This window comes from Solanum dulcamara, chromosome 6, assembly GCF_947179165.1.
Source record: "Solanum dulcamara chromosome 6, daSolDulc1.2, whole genome shotgun sequence".
In the NCBI taxonomy this organism is placed as follows: Eukaryota; Viridiplantae; Streptophyta; class Magnoliopsida; order Solanales; family Solanaceae; genus Solanum; species Solanum dulcamara.
This window is the reverse complement of record NC_077242.1, coordinates 70,737,113-70,761,132: the sequence shown is the minus strand read 5'-3', so window position 1 is coordinate 70,761,132 and position 24,020 is coordinate 70,737,113. Positions and strand designations below refer to the sequence as shown.

The 24,020-nt window shown below is 34.0% G+C and overlaps 2 protein-coding genes across 7 annotated transcripts in view; both read left to right on the top strand.

Annotated features, from left to right (window-relative positions):
* The window catches only part of LOC129891365 (60S ribosomal protein L7-2), a 29,926-nt gene extending 6,206 nt beyond the window's left edge, over positions 1–23,720 (top strand). For 3 of the 5 annotated variants that reach the window (XM_055966699.1, XM_055966697.1, XM_055966698.1), the window contains 6 exons: positions 690–760; positions 2,898–2,965; positions 4,553–4,663; positions 4,817–4,903; positions 6,128–6,336; positions 8,968–9,532. In XM_055966699.1, the coding sequence (XP_055822674.1) occupies positions 712–760; positions 2,898–2,965; positions 4,553–4,663; positions 4,817–4,903; positions 6,128–6,336; positions 8,968–9,274 (831 nt within the window). In that variant the 5' untranslated portion in view covers positions 690–711 and the 3' untranslated portion in view covers positions 9,275–9,532. Of the gene's footprint in view, positions 1–689; positions 761–2,897; positions 2,966–4,552; positions 4,664–4,816; positions 4,904–6,127; positions 6,337–8,967; positions 9,533–20,614; positions 20,709–21,532; positions 21,717–21,802; positions 21,901–21,986; positions 22,045–22,853; positions 22,934–23,032; positions 23,136–23,381 lie in introns of those variants that run through there. The other 2 variants (XM_055966700.1, XM_055966701.1) reach the window with 2 other exon arrangements.
* LOC129891364 (4-coumarate--CoA ligase 2-like) lies at positions 14,816–18,738 on the top strand. 2 transcript variants are annotated; one of them, XM_055966696.1, is made up of 5 exons: positions 14,816–16,022; positions 17,026–17,206; positions 18,003–18,216; positions 18,304–18,406; positions 18,505–18,738. In XM_055966696.1, exons 1-5 carry the CDS (start codon positions 14,967–14,969, stop codon positions 18,622–18,624), a joined length of 1,674 nt encoding a protein of 557 aa, XP_055822671.1. In that variant the 5' UTR covers positions 14,816–14,966; the 3' UTR covers positions 18,625–18,738. The 2 variants fall into 2 exon arrangements, with proteins under 2 accessions (XP_055822671.1, XP_055822670.1); XM_055966695.1 differs by having other exon boundaries at positions 14,817–16,022; positions 17,026–17,224.
* Positions 23,721–24,020: the final 300 nt, after the last annotated feature.

Genomic DNA, 24,020 nt, shown 5'->3' with positions numbered 1-24,020 from the left:
TGGCGAGGCAGACCCTTGTCGCCTTGTGTCGCCTTTCGCTGTCCAAAACATTGGTTTGGGTAACAATATGCTTATATAGTCAAAGAAATATATTAAGCTAGACATTGCTGACATTTGAGAAGTATTTATGAATTTTATAATGATGAGGTACTTGTCCCAAGAAATTTCTAGTTTTTTTTTATCAATTTAGAGAAAAGAAAGGATATTTCAAGTGTATGATATTCTAACTCAGTTTTTTGTGTCAGGCCCGAAGTTGTTTGCAAGTTTAAATATGTTATGTGTTGTTGAAACTGGAACAAAATAATTTCATTTAGTGTTCTTTTGGATACTCGTGATTCTGTATTCATCAAGAACAAGCTTGTATATGGTTAATTTTTGTGGATATTCTTTTAGGATTGTTCTGCTTGTGAACGAGCAAGGGCATACAACTAGTTGAAGAAACTAGAAAGGCCATAAATATTGAAATCAAAAACAGAGAAAAATTTCACCCAACTTGTTAATAGTCCTAATTTGTCTACCATAAATGCAAGACTTCATGTTGCTTGATTCTGGTTATGGTTTATGCATACTGGGAGAGAAGTCGTATTTCCTTCAAATTTGTTATTACCTCCTTCACTTAACTAACTGTGTTTCTTTCGATCATGTGGGCGTAACTAATTGTATACTAATTGTTCATCAATATTGATCAGAGTGATTTCATTAGAAGAAGAGATGGAGCAGGGCCCGACACCATTTTCAGAAATTGGCAGGCGGGCAAGAGGTAATGAATGATTCACCATCATTTAATGAATACTTATTCTTTGGACACTTGTTAGCAGTGTTTTGAACGGCGAAAGGCGACAAGGGTCTGCCTCACAACAGCCACTCGAAGTGTGGCGCCAATTAATACCAAAAAATTAAAATATTTAATTGCATATATAAATAATCAAAATCTCAATAACAATAACATATTAGCAAATATTGCAATTCAAAAACTAAAAATAGATAGTACACACTAAAGGTCTAGAATTTGAATGAGAAAAAAACAGAGCAAAAGTCAACCGTCGGAAAAAAACAGAGGTAGAAGTAACTCTGAAGAAGAAGGAAAAAGAAACAGAGGAAGAAGAAATTAGAAGAAGAAAGAAGAAATACATATTGGTGGGACTTTGGAGTCACCGTAAAAGTGTAGCTGGTCCCGGAGAAGTCTAGTCAAGTCGTCTAGTAGGAGTTGTAGTCTAAGACTGTGCAAATTTGGAAAGAAAACCCTAAAATTACCTTTTAACTTTAAAACCCTAAATTGGTTGCTTTTTTTAAAAAAAAGAAAGATAATACAAAAGGCGACACCTTTCTTGCCTTTTTCGCCTCTCTCCATTGTCGCCATGGCGTCGCCTTTTGAAGATCGCCTCGCCACAAAGCTAATAGGCGATGAAGGGTCGCCTCTGCTTGTTAGGAAGGGAAAAAGAAGTATAAAAAACATTTGTGATGCCATACTAATACAATTATTAAACTTGATCTACATAACCAATTGGAAGAACCAAACAATTTCTCCTTCCTACACTGTTTAGGTAATTAAACCTGTCAAAATCAGCTAGGACAAATTACGTACTCTACCATGCAGGAGGTTTTTCTAGATTTTAGCCCCAAGATACTGTATATTTAAGGTCCCGGGTTCAATTTCCAGCGGAAGCAAAAATACTAGGTGATTTCTTTCCATTTGGTGGATAGAGTTCAGAGGGCATGGTCTGCTAAATTTAGTCAAGTTCTTTCTGCATATGGGCTGAAGTGGGAGATAGTATGTACCTCGTGGAATTAGTCGAGGTGCGCGCAAGCTGGTACAGACACCACAGTTGTAAAGAAAGAGATACTGTCTATTTGGAACTTCACATTTACAGGAGAGTTTTCAAGTGTATACCAGTACCATTGTCGAGCCAATTCACATCAATGTTTTGGCGCTTTGGAGTTTGGACCAACCAACTCTACACAATCTCTCTTGGAAGCAGTTTCATGTTTCCACCCTTAATAAATATGTGATTGTGGTGTATCAGTTATAACACATGTATTAACACTATTTATCAAGAGTATAATAAGTTTTTTTCTTTAGGTTTTCTATTTTTTGGTATACTATTTGCATACTTGGCCCAAACATTAATAAAATTTATTTATGTTATAAAAAAATCAAGAGTGTAGTAGGTTTGTTTTGTAACATATAATTTCGCATAAGCTTTTAACAGTTGTGATAATGAACCGGAAAGAAAAATTTCATGTAATATGTGCTTTTGAGAAGATTTTGTGCTCAAATACTCATAAAAAAAGGGAAAAGGAAAGATTTTATGCTCAACCCTGAGTAATGATTGCACTTTCACCAGCGCTGAAAAATATGCCTAATATATTCCTGATTATAGGCAACAAAAGTTGTAAATATATGGATTTTTAAATTTTGTGTATGACAGTGTATAGGCCTTTTTAAGCTGGGTTTGCTCAAACTCGCCTCCCAAACTTGTTGAAATAGGTTATACCAAGCCTTGAATAAGAGTTAAAGTCAGGCTGAATGAGCTTGCGTCAGGTCACTGTGAAGCTGTGCAGAGATTGCAGCAGGGTGAAGTGAGCTCAAACTTTAACCGGCTTGCTTATATAGACTGCAACCTATTTGTTTCGTAATGATTTCTTCCACTTAGATTGTTATAACAAGGTGAAGTTAATAGTTTTGAATTTTGACTGTTCTGTTATCAAAAAAGTTCCTTGAATAGATTTCTATTTAGTGAGCATCATAGTAAGATTCGTAAAGGTCATCATTTAACAATTTTGATAACTTCTATCCATCTCTTAGTCTTAGATTATCTTCTCTGGAACGGGAGCTTGCATTTCTTGCTATATGAGAAACTATTCTAATGTGCTATGAAATGCTAACGTTCATGCAGATCTACTGACCAAAGACTACAATTATGATCAGAAGTTCACCTTCTCTATTCCGAGCTCCAGTGGAGTGGTACTAGCTTAGTCTCTCATTTACTATTCTCATTTAGATTATTTGAGCTGTTGAATCTTCTAGTTGGGTTTCAGAAGGATGCCAAACTTTTCCACCTGCACACATTATCTATCTTTCTGCTGTAGTTTATTTATTATCTTGATATTGGATAATTATGTACTTTAAGTTACAAAATCGTTCGTTCGTTCTGAAATATATTATTATGTGTCTTCAAGTCTGGTATCTGTCCTTTGTATTAGATTTTCTTTTTAATAACAGTGGTGTCTGGGCCAATTTTAACACCTCGACTATTCCACTCCGTACAAGTATCGGGTATTCTGCCCATCAAGGCTTAAGTTGATGGGACAAAATCACCTAGTGCTGCCATTCTAGCAGTACTGGGTTAACAAATTATATCCCATCTAAACATTGAAGGCCCTTATTCCAAGAAAGGAGAATAGGAATGAAGTAATATAAATCGAAATAGAAAGAAAAGAATCTACTTATGTGCACGTATACACACCCACACACTGACACAAGTTTTCTGTTAAATTTATATGAGGTATTGAAACTTCTGTACTCTTGCAACGTTGTTAAGGTATACTAACAGTATTCCATATAGCCTAATTTTCAGGTAAGACTTCCTTTGTTTCACGTGTGGCTGACACAGTAGTACTTGCTGCATTTGCAATTTGATAATTAAAGTCAATTCATATTAAAACCTGGTCATGTCCACTTCTATATATATTTTACTTGTTTCGCAATGAAGTATTGGTCCTAAAGTACGTGCAAGGCTTGTAAGAACTTAATTTGGTTGTGAAATTTATTGATCCACTAGTTTCCCTTTTGAGGGTACAAGTGAAGATGTTAAAGAACTCAAGCAAATCAGTTTCATAAAAATGAAGATGTTAAAGCACTGTGGTTCTTGTACTGTGTCTTGAGTACTGCTTTTATAGGATGATCATTCTTTTTTTTAATTGAGATGGATTTTCATAACATTATTCAGTGTCCTGAGCTGTCGTAAAGTTGGGTTTACAACATAAGGAAAATCCCTTGAGAATGAAATATAAATGGTAGAAAGATGTTCAGAAGAACATTTATGTTCTTAGTTGTTGAGAAAATGTCCTTGCATCTTCCTTTGGTTTTGGTAGAAATGGAAATTGTCCTCTATTTTGGCCATGATTGGCGACTTTGCACCTGTTATATAGTTTGCAAGGAAAAGAGGTATTAGGACCTCACCTGATCTCAGCTTACCTTGTCTAAAATAACAGTTCGCATTTGCTAATACCTCTTGATTCTGCTTGATTATGGTGTTCCATTAAGTATATCCGCTTGAAATTGATATAAAAATGTTTCATATCTTGCATAAGTTTGCAATTTGTTTGAAAGTGATGGTGGTGAATTCATTGGCAATCGTACTTGGTATGCTTTCATTAATTGTGACTATAGAACCTTTCCCAACAGATGGTGCTGGTGTGCTGTAAAATCTGGTGTTTCTAATATTTATCATTGCTATGTGTGCAACTTTCTCTGGAAGTTTTTTTGTATCCTATTAATTTAGAGTTATATCTGAATCTGATCCTAACTTCTGTCATTTTCTCATATTAGGGAATAACAGCTACTGGTGTGAAGAAAGATCAAATTTTTGTTGGTGATATAAGTACTCAATATAAGCTCGGAAGTACAATTGTTGATATCAAAGTTGATACCTATTCCAATGTAAGAGCAGTTTGCCACTAAGACCAGCAATTGCTTGTCCTCTTAATAATCTAATTTGTGATCATGAGATATATTTAAACTCATGGTCTCTTATTTGTAAGTTCAACGAAAGTTGATTTCTTACGTGATGTTTATATGTTATCTTATATGCAGGTCTCAACAAAAGTTACACTGGTTGACGTTTTCCGATCCACGAAAGTGTCGTTAGGTTTCAACATACCTGATCACAAGTCTGGCAAGGTTAATCGTTGTGCTTTCTAAAGTACTGGTCAAAAGAATCTCTGGTCTGTATGATACACATCAACACATGTATAAGCCAAAGAATTAAATTAGTGTGCATGCTACCACATATATAATGGCCAAGAGACAAATTAGAGGATAAAAGATAGCTCATTTTTAAATTGATTATTTCCAGTTACGTCAGAATAATATAGTAAGTGATATGAAGAGTTCCTTTTTGTTTCATTTGGTCGTACTGGTTCAGGCAGATAATATTTTGTGAGTGATTAGTTGTTTACTGTGAACTAGCTGAAACTTGGTGAGAGCGTCCCTGGCTGCTAAGTGAACTAAAATTAACGTGCTACCTACTAAGTATTATTCTTAAAAAGTTCTGTGGATGCAAGTAAATCATATAGGTCGATATAATATATTATCACCAATTACATCTTCACCTTTTTGGTTTTCCCCCATAGCATCATCTTTTCCTTGAGCGTCATCATCTCAGGTAATGCTCATTACATCATGCGGTGCAATGTTGAGCCTTTGAGCTGGACATATGGGCTTGAAACATTTAATGGCTGTTGCACTTTTGTTTAATTTATATTTAATTCAATTCCGACTAGTGTTTGGGGGATAATGTGCTAATTCCAGACCTCTTTTTTCACACAACTCAAAATAAAATCTTATGAAAGACACCCTTGTCGGGCGGGTCTTTTTGTTAAGTTGTCTTTGAAAATGGGAGCAGAGGCTTTTCTTTCTATCCGGATGGACAAGTGCTTAGTGAAGACAATTTGTGGGTCATCTAGATTACTGGTTCTATTATTTTAAATATTATAGTTTCAGATGATGCTAACGTGAACAGTATAAAAATCTCAATTTATTTCTATCACAATCTCTTTTTCAGCAGTTTAGTGGAGTGGAAGGAAAGCAATTGAACCTATCGTGTCAATTAGAGGAGCAAGCTGTACCTGCTATAAAACAGTGTCTGGCTTTCAATAAAACTACCTTACCTTCTTTATCCTCAAAAGAAAAAACTACCTTACCTTATTAAAAAAATGTGACTCATGCACATACTCGGAAGAGTCAAATCTATTATAACCTTTAGTTATAGTATGTTGTACATGTTTTTTCCAAATGTGCTATGATTTCAAGCTGTATCTTATTAGGCTGATATAAAACAATCTGTATGTTATTTGGTTTGTGGATTCCATATCAATCTCTGAATCATTCTTTTTGTATTTTCAGCTCGATGTTCAGTACCTTAATGAGCATGCTGCCATTAATTCCAGTATTGGCTTAAATCCCTCCCCTCTCTTGGAGCTCTCGGCTGCTATTGGCAGCAAGGATTTAGCCCTTGGTGGTGAAATAGGATTTAATACTGCTTCATCTTCTTTTACCAAGTGCAATGCTGGGATTAGTTTTAACAAACCGGATTTTTCTGCTGCACTTACGTTGTAAGTATTCTAGTTTGGCTTTCTGCTCAATATCTGAGTTCTTAAAATGTTTTCCTGTGTTAGCTAAGTAAAGGTGGGATGGTCAATCCACTATACAACATGAAGTTATATGCTTTTTATTTATTATGTCAAATTGTTCTGCTGACTATTGAAGTGTATTTGTCAATTTATATCTGCCTTGCTCTCTTTGTTTCAACTTTCATCATTTATTCCGAAGATGTTTTGACTTTTAGCTTTAATGATTGAAGTCTGGGTGCACCACCATTTTCAGACATAAAAATAACTTGTACCTATGTAATCTACTAATCTGACTATGAATAAATCTTTTAACACTTCAAAAATTAAAAAAAAAAACTGTTTTCTGGACATTCTTAAGAGAAGGAAAAGAATGGCGAGAAATCTTTGATTGAGGAAATGCATGTAGTACTAGGTTTTGGAAAAAATTAATGTGCTGTTTGGTTTAATCTAATAAAGTTTCCAACCAAATTGTCATCAATTTAAAAGTTAAAGAAGTATATCAGAAACAATCTTTCTACCCCCACAAAGTAAAGTTTGCATACACCCCACCCTTCCCAGATCTCACTTGTGACACTGGGTATGTTGTTGTTTAGAGGTTAAAGAATTATTTAAGCAAAAGCTTGAACAAAAATTCTGCCAGAATTTGATGGACCCAAATATAATCTCTAGAAAGAACATGCCAGTAATGTCTAATGCAAAGTCTTTAAGGGATGAAAATAGGCAGTCAAATAAGGATAGGAAACTAGGTTATCTTTTGAAATTCATTTGTTGGAATCCCAGATCTTAGCTATAGTCTCTTTAAAGCTCTATCTTTAAAAGGGCATAGATATAGTTGGTAAATAGATAGGTTGAAAGTTTAAAAGTGGCTTGAGAAATTGTTAGTGATTAGTATTAATAAATTAAAACTTTGGTACAAGAATACAAGCTTCCAAAAAAACAACAACTTATTTTTGATACTTTACCTTGTAAAAATAAATAACTACTTTATATCTAATTCAAGAAAATTTAAATAGGTTTTAAGTTGATTATCAGGATTTTATTTCATAGATGTTGCTTAATTATGGATATTTCAATTCTTTGTCCAAGTAGTTATGGCATGTGTCTATAGTAATTTTTCTTTGCGTTGCGCCCATGTATATACACATACATATATGAATTTAAATAGCGAAACATGGTCATTGAGGATTCATATAGCCGACCCAACTTGTTTGGAACTGATGTAGTCATTGTTGTTTGCACTTAAATGCCCCAACGAGTTTTCTGCTTTTTCTGCTTTTGACTACTATAGTTTACCCGCTCCTCATCACTTGAGCTAGCTTTTGGTGTTGAGTTAGGTACAAGATACATTTTCTTAACTTGGTATCACATCTAGTTCTTTCTCTGATATTGGTCTAACAAATGTTGTTATGATCGTACATCGTGTGTATTCTCGTTATATAGTCTTGGACAATCTTCATTGCGTAAGCTAACTTTTAGTGTTGAGTAGATCCAAAATCATATATGAACCTTGCTGTGATACCAACCATATAGACCTTTGGCCTAATTCTATCCCCAGCAGTAAGGATAGCATGAGACAATATGAGAAGACTATAATTCATTCAGTAAACTGTCATGAGATTCTAGCACCATTCCCTAAAAATATGCTGTCAGCTAGACTATAACCTTCTCAGTGAGAATGTGAGATTTGAGCACCCAAGGGTGTGTGGCCTAGTGGTCAATGAAGTGGGTTAGGAACCATGAGGTCTCAAGTTCAAATCCCACCAGAGACAAAAACAATAGGCGATTTCTTCCCAACTGTCCTGGCCTTGGTGGACAGAGTACCTTGTACTTGTTATCGGTGGTAGGTATCTCATGGAATTAGTCGAGGTGCGCAAAAGATGGCCCCGACACCACGGTTATCAAGAAAAAAAAAATTAAAAACGTGAGACTTGAAGATAAAGCTAGCAATTCAGGGACTACAAATATTATCTATGAAATTTTCTACTACATTTCTGTGCTCCAAGCAAATCCTAATGACAGGCCTATTTCAAGTTTGTTTTGTTTGTTGTAGTAGTTAAATGAATGTGCAAATATGTCATACAATAACTGTGCCTCAATCCCAAGCTAGTTGGGGAAGCAACCATGACATGAATTACAAAACTTGCTTCTATTTCTGAAGTGTGTTTTCCTGTTGAAACAATACACTAAAGAGATTGTGTTTGAACTTTCTGAGTAGTGTTTTTTTGTTAAAACATGTAAAATCATATGTTGAAATCTGCATGTCTGGGATATAGCTTTATATGGTGCTTTGCAATGAGGGATTGTTGTTGGAACTTAATTCCATTTCTCATTGGTTTCTTGAGCTCATAAAAAGTTGGTCAAGATCAAGTGTATGACCGAGAATGCATCCGATGGCTGAAGTTGCATGCAGTGTCTAGGCTTCCCGAACCAAATTGATGTAGCACACTTTTAATTTTTATTTTCCTAATTGATATTCATTCTGTCAAAAGCAAAGTTTATCTAGGTGTGCCTTTTCTTGAGCAAAAATTGAAGATGCTATTTTCTTCATAGTACATGGAAAATTATTCACATATGTCGAGTATCTAATCTGCACTTTTGTTGCTATCCATGTAGAACGGACAGGGGACAAGCTGTGAGGGCATCATATGTACACTCAGTGGATCCAGCAAATGGAACTGAAGTCGGTGCAGAGATGATACACAGATTGTCTACCTACGAGAACAGCTTCAGCATCGGTAGTGCTCACAAAGTCGACCCATTAACATCATTGAAGACTAGATTTTCCGACAATGGCAAGGTTGCAATGCTTTGCCAGCGGGAATGGAGGCCAAAGTCACTTATTACTTTCTCAGCCGAGTATGACACAAAGGCAAAGAATTCAGTACCCAAGTTGGGTCTTGCCCTTGCTTTGAAGCCATAAAAACTGCTCTCTAATTCAACCATTTTTACTTTGGTAGCTTGACTTTGTTAAAATTCTTCCAAAAGGCCTCAAGTGTTGCCCTTACATCTTACATCATATTTTTTTTGGTCAAGATTCATATAATGATGATAAATTTGAAAGAATATGTTGTTACATAAGCTTTTTCAAGGTTTATTGACATTTTATTACCTTGAAACTTCTGATACCTTGTATTTTTTGGAGAATGAAATATTTCTGATGCAACATTTGTTTTACCTACTTTTGCTTCCAACTTATTGTGATGTAGATTTTTGTTGAACATAGACTATAAACTGTTTGATTAGGTGATGAGACTAAAATCAAGCTTTATATTCAACTTTATGGTTGTATTTTTGGTTAATGATGATGTGTCTGATGTTAGTTGTTCCAAATTACTTGTCAATTTACATAATCAACATGTAATTAATTTAATTTTTCTTATTTTATCTTTGTAATTAATTTTTTTTTGGAAGTGTAAACGAATTTGTAAGGTTTTGAAAAAGTTTTTTATGGGATAAATTAGTAAAATTACTTTTATTTATGATTTATTAAAGAACGTTAAAAGAAAAAAGTGGATAACTAATATGGGATGGAGAAAATATCATTCATGAAGATCATGGATGGATATGATGGAAATGAACTTCGTAGTTAACGTCCATAATGACATATAGTGAAGTTTGGTGAACCTCTCAACTAGCTTCACATTAAATCTATGGGGTACATAAATTATAAATATTAATATTTTTAAGCTAAGGCTATATTGAAAACCGTCTCTCTACCTCACAAAGATAGAAAATAAGAATAAGGTTTGTGTATATTTTATCTTAATATATATAGCATAGATAATTCTACATAGTGAAAATAACATCAGTTATTTTCATATTTAATCATGATCGTATTTCAAATCATAAAAATAAAATAACATTTAATATATTTTTCTTTTAATATAATCTTACGTGGTACAAATTTAAATCAATCGTATATAGAGTACATAAAAAAACTACATCTATATGGGATATAAAATTTTCAAAGGTTAGTATAGCATGAGTGCATCTATATTGAAGGTGCATGAAAGGAAATAGACCGCTACCTTTATTAGTAACTCAAGATTAAATGACAATTATTGTTTTAAGATAACATTTGACAAAGAAAAAAGAATGCAATTAATTGGATAAAAATTTGGTGGTGTCAAAGTAAATTACTTTTCTTTATCCAAACAAAAACCAAAAAAACATTAAAAAAAAAAGGGCAGCCCGGTGCACTAAAGCTCCCGCTATGCGCGGGGTCCGGGGAAGGGCTAACTACTCATTTCAAAATACTTGTTAACTTCTATAATTAAAATAAAATAGATTAATTTTCCATTTTACCTTGAAAATATAAGTGTTTTTGAAAGTAAACAATATTAATTATATTGTTAAGCGTTAAGGAAAAATTAGTAGAATACATTTCTTATTCATGATTGTTTAGAGAACTCATAAAAGAGAAATATGACAACTGACAACTAATACGAAACAAAAGGAGTATTATTTATGTGAAATTTTTGGTTCTCACAACTCATTTCAGAAAAAAGCTTTTACATCAAAATATATATAAGTTAACAAAGTAAATAAAGCATATATAGAGAGAGACCAAGTCTAATCAGATATTTTTAGTATGGAAGTAGGTAAGCTGTACCATTTGTTACATTATGTCTAGACTATTTCAAAGTTTTGACCTAACTAAATTAAATTTTCTTTCATATAAAAAAATTATCATTATTTCTGTATATAACAATTTATGTTAGTGTATTAATTTATGTTATGTTTTTGACTAGTAATTATGTTAGCCGTACACTTCAGCTAACGTAATACCTCATATTAACCTCTATCCAAAGCTTGCTATTGCGGATTAAATTGCACCGATAATATAGAAAAAATTTTATACAATCATCGTATATAATTTATATATAATTTAAATTTAATTATTTGAGCTTACGTAGTAAAAAGAAAGAAAGCGTAGATGTCAAAGATATTTTTATGAAGAATTACCAAGAGCACATCATATATTTTAATATGGTAAAAAATTTAATGGATTCAATGTTGATTTGTTTCCAAACAGATAACCCTTGATTAGTGTAATTATTAACTTTAATGATGAAAAAGTTTCTATTCACATATAGACTTATTATAGTAACATATTACATACCATATTAAATTCTTTCGACAAATATGTATGATATATAGGTGGGGTCGTTTGACTCCGTCTAGTGCCCTAGAGATGGGGGAGAAGCTAATGGCTATGGGGCGTGGGATAGTAGGGGGGATGCGAGCAGTATTTGGGATAGGACGACTAGCTGCATTAGGAAAACAACTAGAGAGGTGCTGGGGGTCTCACGAGGCCGCCATGGTGGGTACCGAGGGGATTGGTGGTGGAATGGAGAAGTCCAGGGAAAGGTAGAAGCAAAGAAGCAGGCATATGCAAAGTTGGTAGATAACAAGGATGACGAAGAGAAGCGAACGAACAGGGAAAAGTATAAGATGACGAATAAGGAGGCGAAGATGGCAATTTCGGCGACTAAAACGGTAGCCTTTGAACGCCTTTATGCAGAACTAGAGGACAGAGGCGGGGATAAGAAGCTATTTAAGCTTGCCAAGGCGAGAGAGAGGAAGGCACTCGACTTGGATTAAGTGAAGTACATCAAGGACGAGGATGGCCAAGTACTGGTACAGGAATCCCGCATTAGACAGAGATGACAATCATACTTTCATGAACTCTTAAACGAAGGAAGAGACAGAGAATTTGTGTTGGGAGACTTGGAGCACTTGGATAGGCGTCGCGACTTTGGGTATTGTAGGAGAATAAAGGTTGAGGAGGTTAAGGGAGCTATTCGTAGGATGTGCAGGGGAAAAGCGATCGGATCTGATGAGATCCCTGGGGAATTTTGGAAGAATGCAGGTAGGGTAGGATTGGAGTGGCTGACTATCTTGTTTATTATCATTTTCAAGACATCGAAGATGCCGGAAGAATGGAGGTGGAGTACAATCATTTCCGTATACAAGAACAAGGGAGACATTCAAAGTTGCAACAACTATAGAGGTATCAAGCTGCTAAGTCACACTATGAAAGTGTGGGAAAGGGTGATGGAAATGAGGGTGAGGAGAAGTGTATCTATTTCAGAGAACCAGTTTGAATTCATGCCGGGACGCTCGACTACAGAAGCCATTCATATTGTAAGGAGATTGGTAGAGCAGTATAGGGAGCGAAAGAGAGACTTACACATGATATTCATTGACCTGGAAAATGCCTATGACAAAGTGCCAAGAGAGGTCCTATGGAGATGCTTGGAGGCAAAATATATACCTGTGGCATACATTAGAGCGATTAAAGACATGTACGATGGAGTAAGACCAAGGTAAGGACGGTAGGAGGGGACTCGGAGCACTTTCCTGTCACGATAGGGTTGCACCAGGGATCGACTCTTATCCCGTTTCTATTCGCCCTGGTGATGGATCAATTGATAAGACAAATACAAGGTGAGGTGCCTTGGTGTATGTTGTTCGCGGATGACAGAGTCCTAATTGACGTGAGGCTGGAAACAGACATTGGAGTCTAAAGGATTTAAATTGAGTAGGACCAAGACAGAATACTTGGAGTGCAGGTTCAGTGGCCTGCCACGTGAGGCTGATGGGGAAGTGAGGCTTGGTACCCAGGCCATTCAAAGAAAAGAAGCTTCAAGTATCTTGGGTCTATTATACAGGAAGATGGGGATATCGACGACGATGTTGCACACCATATTGGTGCAGGGTGGATGAAATGGAGGCTCGCCTCCAGAGTGTTGTGTGACAAGAAAGTGCCATAAAAACTCAAAGGCAAGTTCTACAAAGTGGTGGTTAGACCGACTCTATTGTACGGGGCGAAGTGTTGGCCAATCAAGAAACTTCATGTTCAGAAGGTGAAAGTTGCGGAAATGCAAATGCTGCGGTGGATGTGTGAGCACACTAGGATGGATAGAATTAGGAATGAAGATATCTGATACAAGGTGGGAGTGACATCGGTGGAGGACAAGATACGGGAAGCGAGACTGAGATAGTTTGGGCATGTGAAGAGGAGAGACACAGATGCTCCAGTGTGGAGGTGCGAGAGGTTGGCTATGGACGGTTTCAGAAGGGGCAAAGAGAGGCCGAAGAAGTATTGAGAAGAGGTGATTAGACATGATATGACACAGTTGCAGCTCACCGAGGACAAGACCTTAGATAGGAGGCTGTGGAGGACTCAGACCAAGATAGTGGGCTAGGTGGCTTATCTTTTCTCCATAGTAGCCGTAGTTTTGCTCATTTGTTTATTAACATTTGATTTCTGCATTTGATTACTGCTTATATTTGTTGGTCCGGTTTACTTTGGGTATCCTATTTATCTATAGTAGTTAATGCTCCTTTCTTTCCGGTCTTTCTACCTGACTTTCTCGCTCTCATTTCTCATATTTTTATATTGTTTTCGATATGCTTGGCTCTACTGACCTATGTCTTGTTTTCCTTGTTTCTCCTCTCTTGTTCTTCTCTCTTAAGCCGAGGGTCTTTCGGAAACAGCTGCCCTACCTTTCAAGGTGGGGGTTAGGTCTGCGTACATTCTACCCTCCCCAGACCCCACATGGTGGGACTATACTGGGCTTGATGTTGTTGTTGTTGTTGTTGTTGTTGTTGTTGTTGTATATAGGTGGTAAACGCTTTATCTAAAGTCGAGCATTATATGTTCACATCGTTTAATTTTTTGAAATATGATACGTAAAAATTGTTATCTTCACTGAAATATTAATAAAAAAATAGAAACAAATTAATACCTTCTATTATTACTATAAATTGTATATAATAAGTTTTGAGTTTAAGTTCTGCGCATTGGCATAGCAAAATATATATGCATAATCGAATCATTTATAGGTATTTATAGCTAAATATCTTGATAAACGTTAATTGGTAATATGATAACTAACTTACTATATCACATAAAACTTACAGTATAAAAACATCTTTATAGTATTAGCATATAAAACTTTTTCAAGCATTGATTGATAACTAATTAAATTAAAATGAAAACAAGGATGCTATAATAGATTAAACTATCCCAACGGTATAAAATATTTTTAAGTTGGTAATACTATAAATAACTTAACTCCTTATTACTAGTAGTATTTAGTAATCATGTTGTATTTTATTCTTCTATATGTTTTTACTATTTGTTGCTTTATTTTACTTTGTAACTTGATATTGTGCTGTCTTTTTTTTTCCGCGCTCCTTCTATGAATAATTTTCCTTTTACGTCGATGAATTATCGAAAATATCTCTCTATCCACGGGATAAAATATGCATACATCTTGTCCCAATTTCCAGATTAGTGTTATAGTAATAGTACTTAAAAACTCATATCTTAAATGCATAAGAATAATGAGCTGGCCAAAGTAGCTAATCCACTTTTATATACTTTTGTAAACCATTTTTTTTTAACAAGCTCCAAAACAATAACCAATGGTAATCCATTATAAATTTACTAGACCCCTCTACCATCACCTAATCCTCTTGCCTTTGTCTATAACTTCTTACCAATTTCCAAACAAACCAAAGATAAATATAAAGATTCATCTTAATTATACCTATAAGCCACCTTCTCTTTTCTCTCCATCCAAAGCAAAAAACAAAAGATTATGGAGATGATCAACAAATTAGAAAATCATCATGATGATCATCAATACATTTTTCGATCAAAACTTCCTAATATTTACATCCCAAATCATCTACCTCTCCACAAATATTGCTTTGAAAACATTTCTCAATTTAGTTCACGCACTTGTTTAATCAATAGTGCCACGGGTGCAACATATACTTATGCGGACGTTGAACTTGCTACCAAAAGAATTGCCCTCGGGCTTCACAAACTCGGAATCGAACAAAGAGATGTCATCATGCTATTGCTCCCAAATTCTCCCGAATTCGTGTTCGCATTCCTAGGAGCGTCGTTCCGAGGGGCAATTAGCACGACGGCGAACCCGTTCTACACTCCGTTGGAAATTACAAAGCAAGCGAAAGCATCGAACGTGAAGCTCATCATAACACAATCTTGCTACGTCGATAAAATCAAGCGTTACGCCGAGGAAAACAGGGTGAAAATCGTGTGCGCGGATGATTCCTTGCCATTGCCTGACGGTTGCCTTAGTTTTGCGGAGTTATTGTTACCTACTCATCAATCGAACGAAAACAATAACAATCACGATGACATCTTTTTATTAGATAGTGTAAAAATTCTTCCTAATGATGTGGTGGCATTGCCTTATTCGTCCGGTACGACAGGGTTGCCAAAAGGGGTGATGCTAACACATAAAGGACTTGTAACAAGTGTGGCACAACAAGTTGATGGTGAAAACCCTAATCTTTATTTCCATAGTGAAGATGTGATCATGTGTGTTTTGCCATTGTTTCATATTTATTCTCTCAATTCCATTTTGCTTTGTGGATTGAGAGTTGGTGCAACTATTTTGATAATGCCAAAGTTTGAGATAAAGGCATTAATGGAATTAGTGGAAAAGTATAGGGTGACAATTGCACCATTTGTGCCACCTATAGTATTGGCTATTGCAAAAAGTCCATTGGTAGATGAATATGATTTGTCATCTATAAGGATGATAATGTCAGGGGCAGCACCAATGGGGAAAGAGCTTGAAGATATTGTTAGAGCTAAATTGCCTAATGCCATACTAGGACAGGTAAAATCCTACTAACTTTGGTTCTTGCATATTTTTTTATATAAAAAAAATGGGGCATTTTATAAGAGTTTTAGTTTCTAGTGTTATAGAAGAATTTTTTCACTCAACTATGTGGCCGGCCTAGTGATTGGGATGGACAAAAAGAATTATAAGTAATTTCTCATTTGTCAAAATTTTGATAGACTGATTTACTTAATACCTATATTTATATGAGTTATTATTAAGTACCTAATGTGAAATAGTTGAGGTGTATGCGAGAATTATGGCTCGAACACTTTCGTCATAAAAAAATAAAAAATAATAAAACATATTTTCTTTTTAAATATTAAGAAAATATTAAGGTACATAATATGCTATAATAAGTTACAAGCACAATTGTGGTATATATTCCATTTGTTCGTATGGTCTTGATTTGATACGGAGTTGAAGAAAATAATTTTTTTTTGAAATCTTGTGGTTTAAACTAAGGATATGTAGAATGTACCAAAACGTTTTTTAATCTTGTGGTCTAAAACATATCACGTGAAAAATTAGAACGAAAAAGTTGCCAAAAAGGGAACGAAACATTTCTTTTTAAACGGACTAAATTTTTTTTGAAATAGGAGTATATATATAATTTATATTAACATTGTATATAAGTTAAGCTTTATAACTAAATAGATATGGTTTACGAGGAGAAAACAACGATAGGAGGCGATCTAGTTATTACTCCTTATGTATACTCTTTTATCTTAATTTGTCTTAAAAAAATGATACATTTTCATGTTTAAAGATAGTTTGATTTTTAACCCTTTATTTTTGAGGTTATAAATCTCATTTTATGGATAATGAGAATTTTCATTTAGATCACATGATATTACATCAAATGTCAACTTTTCTCAAACAAAACGGCATTTATGACAGAAGACATAAAGCTAGAAATGGATCAAATCATGTACAATTTGGACTAAAGTCTATAAATTAATTTTATGACTTATTGTGATGTGCAAATTAAATTGAATAGGGATATGGAATGACTGAAGCAGGCCCAGTATTATCAATGTGTCTAGCATTTGCAAAACAACAATTTGAAGTCAAATCAGGTTCCTGTGGGACAGTTGTTCGTAACGCCGAGATGAAGATCGTCGATACGAATACCGGGGCACTCCTTCCCCGGAATCACGCCGGAGAAATTTGCATTAGAGGTAACCAGATCATGAAAGGTAATATATGCGTTCGCGTTAATTCTAATAATATGTATTGATAGAGATCATAATCAGGCCCAATAATATTTACTGGCCTAATTAATAGACTTTATGTGTGGACGTCTTCATGTTGTTTTTGGCCCAAGTATAATGAGTAAGAAGTTTCTTGGCACATAAAAATGCAATATATGGGCTGCAACAAGGCTTGAAAGTGAAAATTTTGCAAATAACTAATATAAAATCTTAATATGCCGAAATAGCTACAGTTTAGGTAATTACATTTCGTAATTATAGCTATAACAACTGTTTATATAATTCGCATACCCGTTTGTATAATTCACTGCAATATACAAACAGGGTAAGTATATACAAATTCTGTATTTATACATTTTAGGAATTTTTCAAAATTTATACAAATCAAATGTATCAATATTATCATTATATACATGGTAAGCATATATAAAATCTGAATTTATTCAATCAGAAAATTCTGAATTTATACAAACAAATTCTGAATTTATACAAGTGAGAGCTTAATTATACAAATTCTTGATAACTGTAGCTATGTATATTAATTACTGGAAAAGGTTTGCCGCGAGCGTGAATTAACTTAAACTATAGCTATGTATATTAATTAACTAGTATATGTTGCTAATTCATGTCATTTTTCCAATATGAATTGTATTAATCAAACTTTTGTATACTAACAGTACGTTTGTGCACATTTTCTTTTCGATTTTTATTGCATATAGTTTTCTAATATCCTGAAAAATATCGGGTTTTTGAATATCGATAGGATATTTGAATAACCCAAAAGCGACAGAGGAGATGATAGACAAAGAAGGATGGTTACATACGGGTGACATTGGATACATAGATGACGATGATCAAGTGTTTATAGTAGACAGATTGAAGGAATTAATAAAATACAAAGGATATCAAGTAGCTCCTGCTGAATTAGAAGCTATGCTTATTTCCAATCCAGACATTATTGATGCTGCCGTCGTTCCGTAAGTCCCTAACGTATTAATGATAAAATTAGTTTATGAAAATAATTCATTTAAATTGGAATAAATAACCCGTCCATTTAATTACAGGATGAAAGATGAGGTTGCTGGAGAAGTTCCTGTTGCATTTGTAGTGAGAGCAAATGGTAGCAATATTTCTGAGGATGAGATCAAACAATATATATCCAAACAGGTAAATATTATTTCTTATTAGTTCGTTCAAAAAAAAAAACTTTTTATATTTAGAAATAATTTAATTATGCCTAACTAAAAAAATTATGTTTCATACAGGTTATATTCTACAAGCGAATAAATCGAGTATTTTTCATAGAAGTAATTCCAAAAGCTCCGTCTGGGAAAATACTTCGAAAAGATTTACGAGCTAAGCTTGCTCTAGATTTAGCTAATTGACTTTTACTATGGAAATAGATATTCTATATGTTTTTTTTTCATTTAATCGTTACTTCATGATATATAGGAATTTGTAAAAAATATGAACCAATTTTATAATATGCTTATAATTGTTCGATCTGTATATTGATCCACTTATTCTTTTTGGTTAATTAAACGAAATGACATATTTTATGTGGTTAACTTAACTACCTAATAGACAAATGAAAACACACGCAAAAAAAATAATCTAAAATTTAAAGCGAAACTATTGGAATATTTTATTAGAAGTTGAGGTTCTCAATTGATACATGACTTAATTCGAGTATCTAAATGAAATATCCTGACAAATTTTAGAGATTGATTAGGTATTAAACTTTTTCCTTTTTATTGGAAAGAATGTATGTATATACCTATAGCCTATAGGATATACAATTCACATATTGCATACTTAGGTGTGATATTCAACTATATTTACAATTGTATATCATTGAGAATACAAAAAAGTGAATTGAATAAATTACTATGCATTTAACTGTTGCAACATAATTTTTAAAGGTACAATCAGACTATAGACAAAAGAATATTTTATCGAAAATGATTTCTAAGGATCATTTATAAATTTATGTTTATATATCATAATATCCACAAGTTATGTCCGAACATAATTTCAATTTTTAAAGAACTTATACCTCACTAGACCCTCCCCATTTGAAGTAGGGATGGACGTTCGGTTCTTCGATTTGGTTTTATCAAACTTTGATTTGGTTCTTCAATTTTCAGTTATGAAAAAATATGATACCAATTAGTTCGATTCGATTCGTTTTTTTCTTCTTCAAATTGGATTCAATATTTCTAAAATAATTTTTCGATACAAATAAAAAATAAACTAAGGACCAAAACAAAATATCAAAAATTTAAAAACGTAGAAGCATTTAAATTTTCTAAAGAATTCAAACATTTTTAAAAAAATCAAAAATTTCCTTTCGGATACATCACTCCCCTTTCGTTGATACATTCCTACCCCCTCCCGGGTATATCCCTTCCCTCTCGGATACATCCATCCCTTATGTATTCGGATGTTTTATCCTCTTTATGATACATCTCTATCTCCACTTTCGAATACATCATTCCCCTATGTATCCGAATGTCTGCTGATGTATTCGAAAGTCAGTGATGTATACGAAATCCATAATTTTTAAAGGTATTTTTGTAATTTGAAAAAAAGTAGGGAATAATATAAGGAAAAATTACCTAATTACTCTCTTTTATTTATCATATTTTTTATTACTCTCATCCATTTTAAAAAAATTCAAAATTCCCTTCTTTTCATCCAGATACATTAATTCAGTAATCCGAATACATTAATTCAGTAATCCAGATACATTAATTTTGATTCACAAATTATCTCTATGTTCAATGTATCATGCTTTAAATGTTACCTGCCGATACATAAAATCCTAATTAATGTATTCGGATTACTGAATTAATGTATCCGGATTATTCAATTAATATATCTAGATTACCATATTTTTAAGGGATTTCTGTAAATTGAAAAAGGGTAGGAAAAATGGTAATTAGCCCTCTACTATGTGATTCCTAAAAAATATACATAATATAATTAACTCTTAACACTATGAGATTTATATAAATTATCCAATAAAAAAGGCATATGGGCTTGGGTCCTAAAGTGTTTTGGGCCAAAATACAAGTTAATTGTAATTCAGAATATGTTTAATAAAAATACTGAGATCCTTAAATCAAACATAGAATCGAAGAATCGAATTTTTGGAAAAAAAAGCCAAACTTACAGAATCATATTAGTTCGATTTGATTCAATTTTTTAATATTTATGCCACCCCTAATTTGTAGACCACAAATTAAAGACCAATTTGTTTGAGAGACAAAACGTGCAACTCCGTTTATAATAGTGCTTAGATAGATTGGAACTAAATTTGGGCCTGGTTAATTGGGCCATGCAACAGGCCCAAACTAAGAACATCTTCCCCAAAAACCCTACTAGATAAATGAAATGAAGGCAACTCAGCCATTGCAGAGACAGAGAACGCTGCAGAGAAGAAGACGCCGCTGCAGGAATCCAAAGGGTAATCACATTCTCGTCTTTTATTTACAGTTGCCTTTGTGTTTTGCTTATGAGTTGATCAGATTTTGAGATTTTGAAAAAAAACCATCTTTTTTGAGCTAAAGGAAAAGATCTAAGTCTTAGACGTTTTGGAATGATCCTGTTTATAAAGTTTGAGCATTTGACCGAATCGTTGTTTTGGGGTTTTAGATAATAATCCAAGTTGAAATGGGTTTGTGTCAAGAGCTTCAATTTTTTATTTTTTTTTCCAGTTTAATACAACGAATTGTTTGATTCTTGAAATTTTGGGTTTTTTTGTCTGTTTTTCTGTTCAGGTTTTGTGTTAGTTTCTGTTTGTTTTCTTATTTATGTGTTTGTTTTTGGGCTATTTAATCCAGTGTTAGTTTTTTTTTGGTTTTTGGGTTAGGATTATTTTTTTGTGTTATTTGATATTAGTGAGAGTATTTGCAAAGAATCTCTGGTAAACTGAACATCTGTTACCATCTACTCCTTTTGAGAGGTTAATTCACATGAATTTGGATTTAGCCAAATACGAATCCTGTAAAATGTTGGTGTAATTAGGGGCGGAGCCAAGTGGGAGAATTGGGCTTCGATAGAAATTCTGGTTTCACCATTTATTGTAATGCTGGTTATGGGGAGAAACATTAGAAACATTTCTTTTTGACATTCCGAAAGTGATTAAATTCTTATGGGGAAATTAAATTATCTGGTCTTTTTTCTAAAATGCTGTTTATGTGGAGTAAAGTAGTAGCTGAAAGCAAGTAGTAAGCTTGATGTTAATACTGTGTTTCTAAACTTGTATTTTTGTGCTCTTCCATATATTAGAGATAGAGCTATGGGTGAGGGAGGTGTACCAGTTCCAGAGTCGGTATTGAAGAAGCAGAAAAGGAACGAGGAGTGGGCCCTTGTAAAGAAGCAAGAGCTTGCAGTTGCCAAGAAAAAGAATGTTGAGAATCGCAAACTAATCTACAACAGGGCTAAACAGTACTCTAAGGAGTACTCAGAGCAGGTAATTATAAACTTAATGTCTCAGTAAATGATGCTGGTTTGTTCCTTCTGTTATTGGCATTTAAGAGTTCGTATTTATGCGTTTAGGAGAGGGAGTTGATCCGTTTGAAGCGTGAGGCACGATTGAAGGGCGGATTCTATGTTGACCCTGAAGCAAAGTTGCTCTTCATCATCAGAATCCGTGGGTAAGAACTAAGAAGTTACTGGATTGTTTAACTTAGGGATTTGATGAATTAAGTCTTGTTTATTAACTGTCATTTCAAATTTTTAGGATTAATGCAATGCCTCCTCAGACAAAAAAGATTCTGCAGCTTCTCAGATTGCGACAGGTGATTTATTGATGTTTCCTGTTTAATATGCATAGAAATCCGTAAGGGGATGCTGGTTCAAGTTTTTTAGCTGTCACAAAAATATGATGATCTACTTTATGTATGATTGGATTATATTTTCCTTTCTCTTGTTTTCATGCCACTCTGTAACTTTTAAGTGGATTCAATCTGCTCAACTCGGATGCGGATTGCACCACTATTATGGTCATTCAAGTGTTGTTTTCAGCCCAAAAGATTTAGAATAGCATTTCAGCTTCCAATTACATCTATTACTTCCATGCCAAGATAAACTTTGACATTCAACTTGGATGTAGTAGTTGATTCATTCATTCCATTTTCTTACATCTAGGCTTTGCATTATTTATTTGATTCATTCATTACACTTTCTTATCATGTAACCTTGCATAATTTATCATTTCACTTTCTTATCATGTAACCTTGCATAATTTATCTTTTACCCAGTGATAGTACATGATTGGACTCGCCATTTTACTTTGTACATCTTTTACTTTTTGTGGTTACTTCATGATTTCCACTAGTGAATTGTTACCAAGTCGAAGTTGTGTTGCAAAAGGGCATATGAATCTCTGTCCAGGAATTACAGCTATGATCTTGTTTAGTTAGCCGGTTACTATTTTCTTTGATCTTTTCTGAAGATGTGATAACGTGCCATTGAATTGCTTTTAAACTTTTGGACATGTAATGTTTATTTGCTTTTTCTTTATGTAAGTCTCTCTATTTTTCTGTTTTAATTACTTCCCCAGCTCATTTTTGTTTGTCTAATGAGATGACTCTTTGCTATATGACAGATCTTCAACGGCGTCTTCCTGAAAGTTAACAAGGCCACCGTGAACATGCTGCATAGGGTTGAACCATATGTTACATACGGGTATCTTTCTATTTGTTTTCTAAGTGTGTTGTGCCCTTCAGGGGTTGATTTTGATTCCCCTATCTGTTATTGATTGATGAATCTCTTTAATCTTCCCAGTTATCCCAACTTGAAGAGTATTAAAGAATTGATCTACAAACGAGGTTATGGAAAGGTAGACAAGCAGAGAATTGCTCTGACCGACAATGCTGTCATCGAGCAGGTTGGTGCAAAATATATTTGAAATTTATTCATAGTGTACAATCAAAACTCTCTTTTAACATCATTCGTCAGGATATTTTTTGGCTATAATAATATAACATAACATGTAGAATTGATTCCAAAATGAACTTAGTCGTAGTATAGAGGTCAGATAGTACATGACAAAAATTCAAGAATCCCCCAAGCTTCAAACAAAAGGATACCTTAATCTCTACTGTTTTTCATCACAATGCTCCCATGTTTATAGGTGTTGGGCAAACATGGAATTATTTGCATCGAAGATCTTGTTCATGAGATCATCACTGTCGGACCACACTTCAAGGAGGCTAACAACTTCCTATGGCCTTTCCAACTCAAGGCACCTCTTGGTGGACTCAAAAAGAAGAGAAACCACTATGTTGAAGGCGGTGATGCTGGAAATCGCGAGAATTTCATCAATGAGCTCATCAGGAGGATGAACTAAAAGATCTCTCACTAAGCTACAATTTTGTTTCTTTACAAGTTTGTTTTTGTGTTTTGAACTGTTTGTAATATCGAACTAGACGCATTTCAGTTTGAGGTTAAAAATTAGTCTTTGGATCAAGTATACCAGTTGCCTCTTGTTTTCTCATTGTTCAATATTAAAATGGAAGTGTGCTTTGTTCAATTTAATATGGTTTTTTGAACTTTGATAGTCTTCCTCGTTTCAATTTGTTGTTTGTTTTTGAAATGATACCAATTAAAGAAAGTGAAGAAACTTCTGTACCAACATCCATTTTGTATAAAGAGGGATGAGAAGGTTACCAATTTTTTTTTTTTTTTTACTACATAGAGCGGCTAAACGTAAATAAGGTTTACCTGTAAATATCGTTTGGATGATTAAATAATATATAAATCACGTTGATAG

What these genes read in the sequence shown, in the direction of transcription:
- LOC129891364 (XM_055966695.1), top strand. Translation starts at nt 14,967, where the DNA reads ATGGAGATGATCAACAAATTAGAAAATCATCATGATGATCATCAATAC. An exon ending in ATTGATGCTGCCGTCGTTCC is followed by an intron (nt 18,217 to 18,303) that starts GTAAGTCCCTAA and finishes ATTTAATTACAG; the next exon opens with GATGAAAGATGAGGTTGCTG. An exon ending in AACAATATATATCCAAACAG is followed by an intron (nt 18,407 to 18,504) that starts GTAAATATTATT and finishes TGTTTCATACAG; the next exon opens with GTTATATTCTACAAGCGAAT.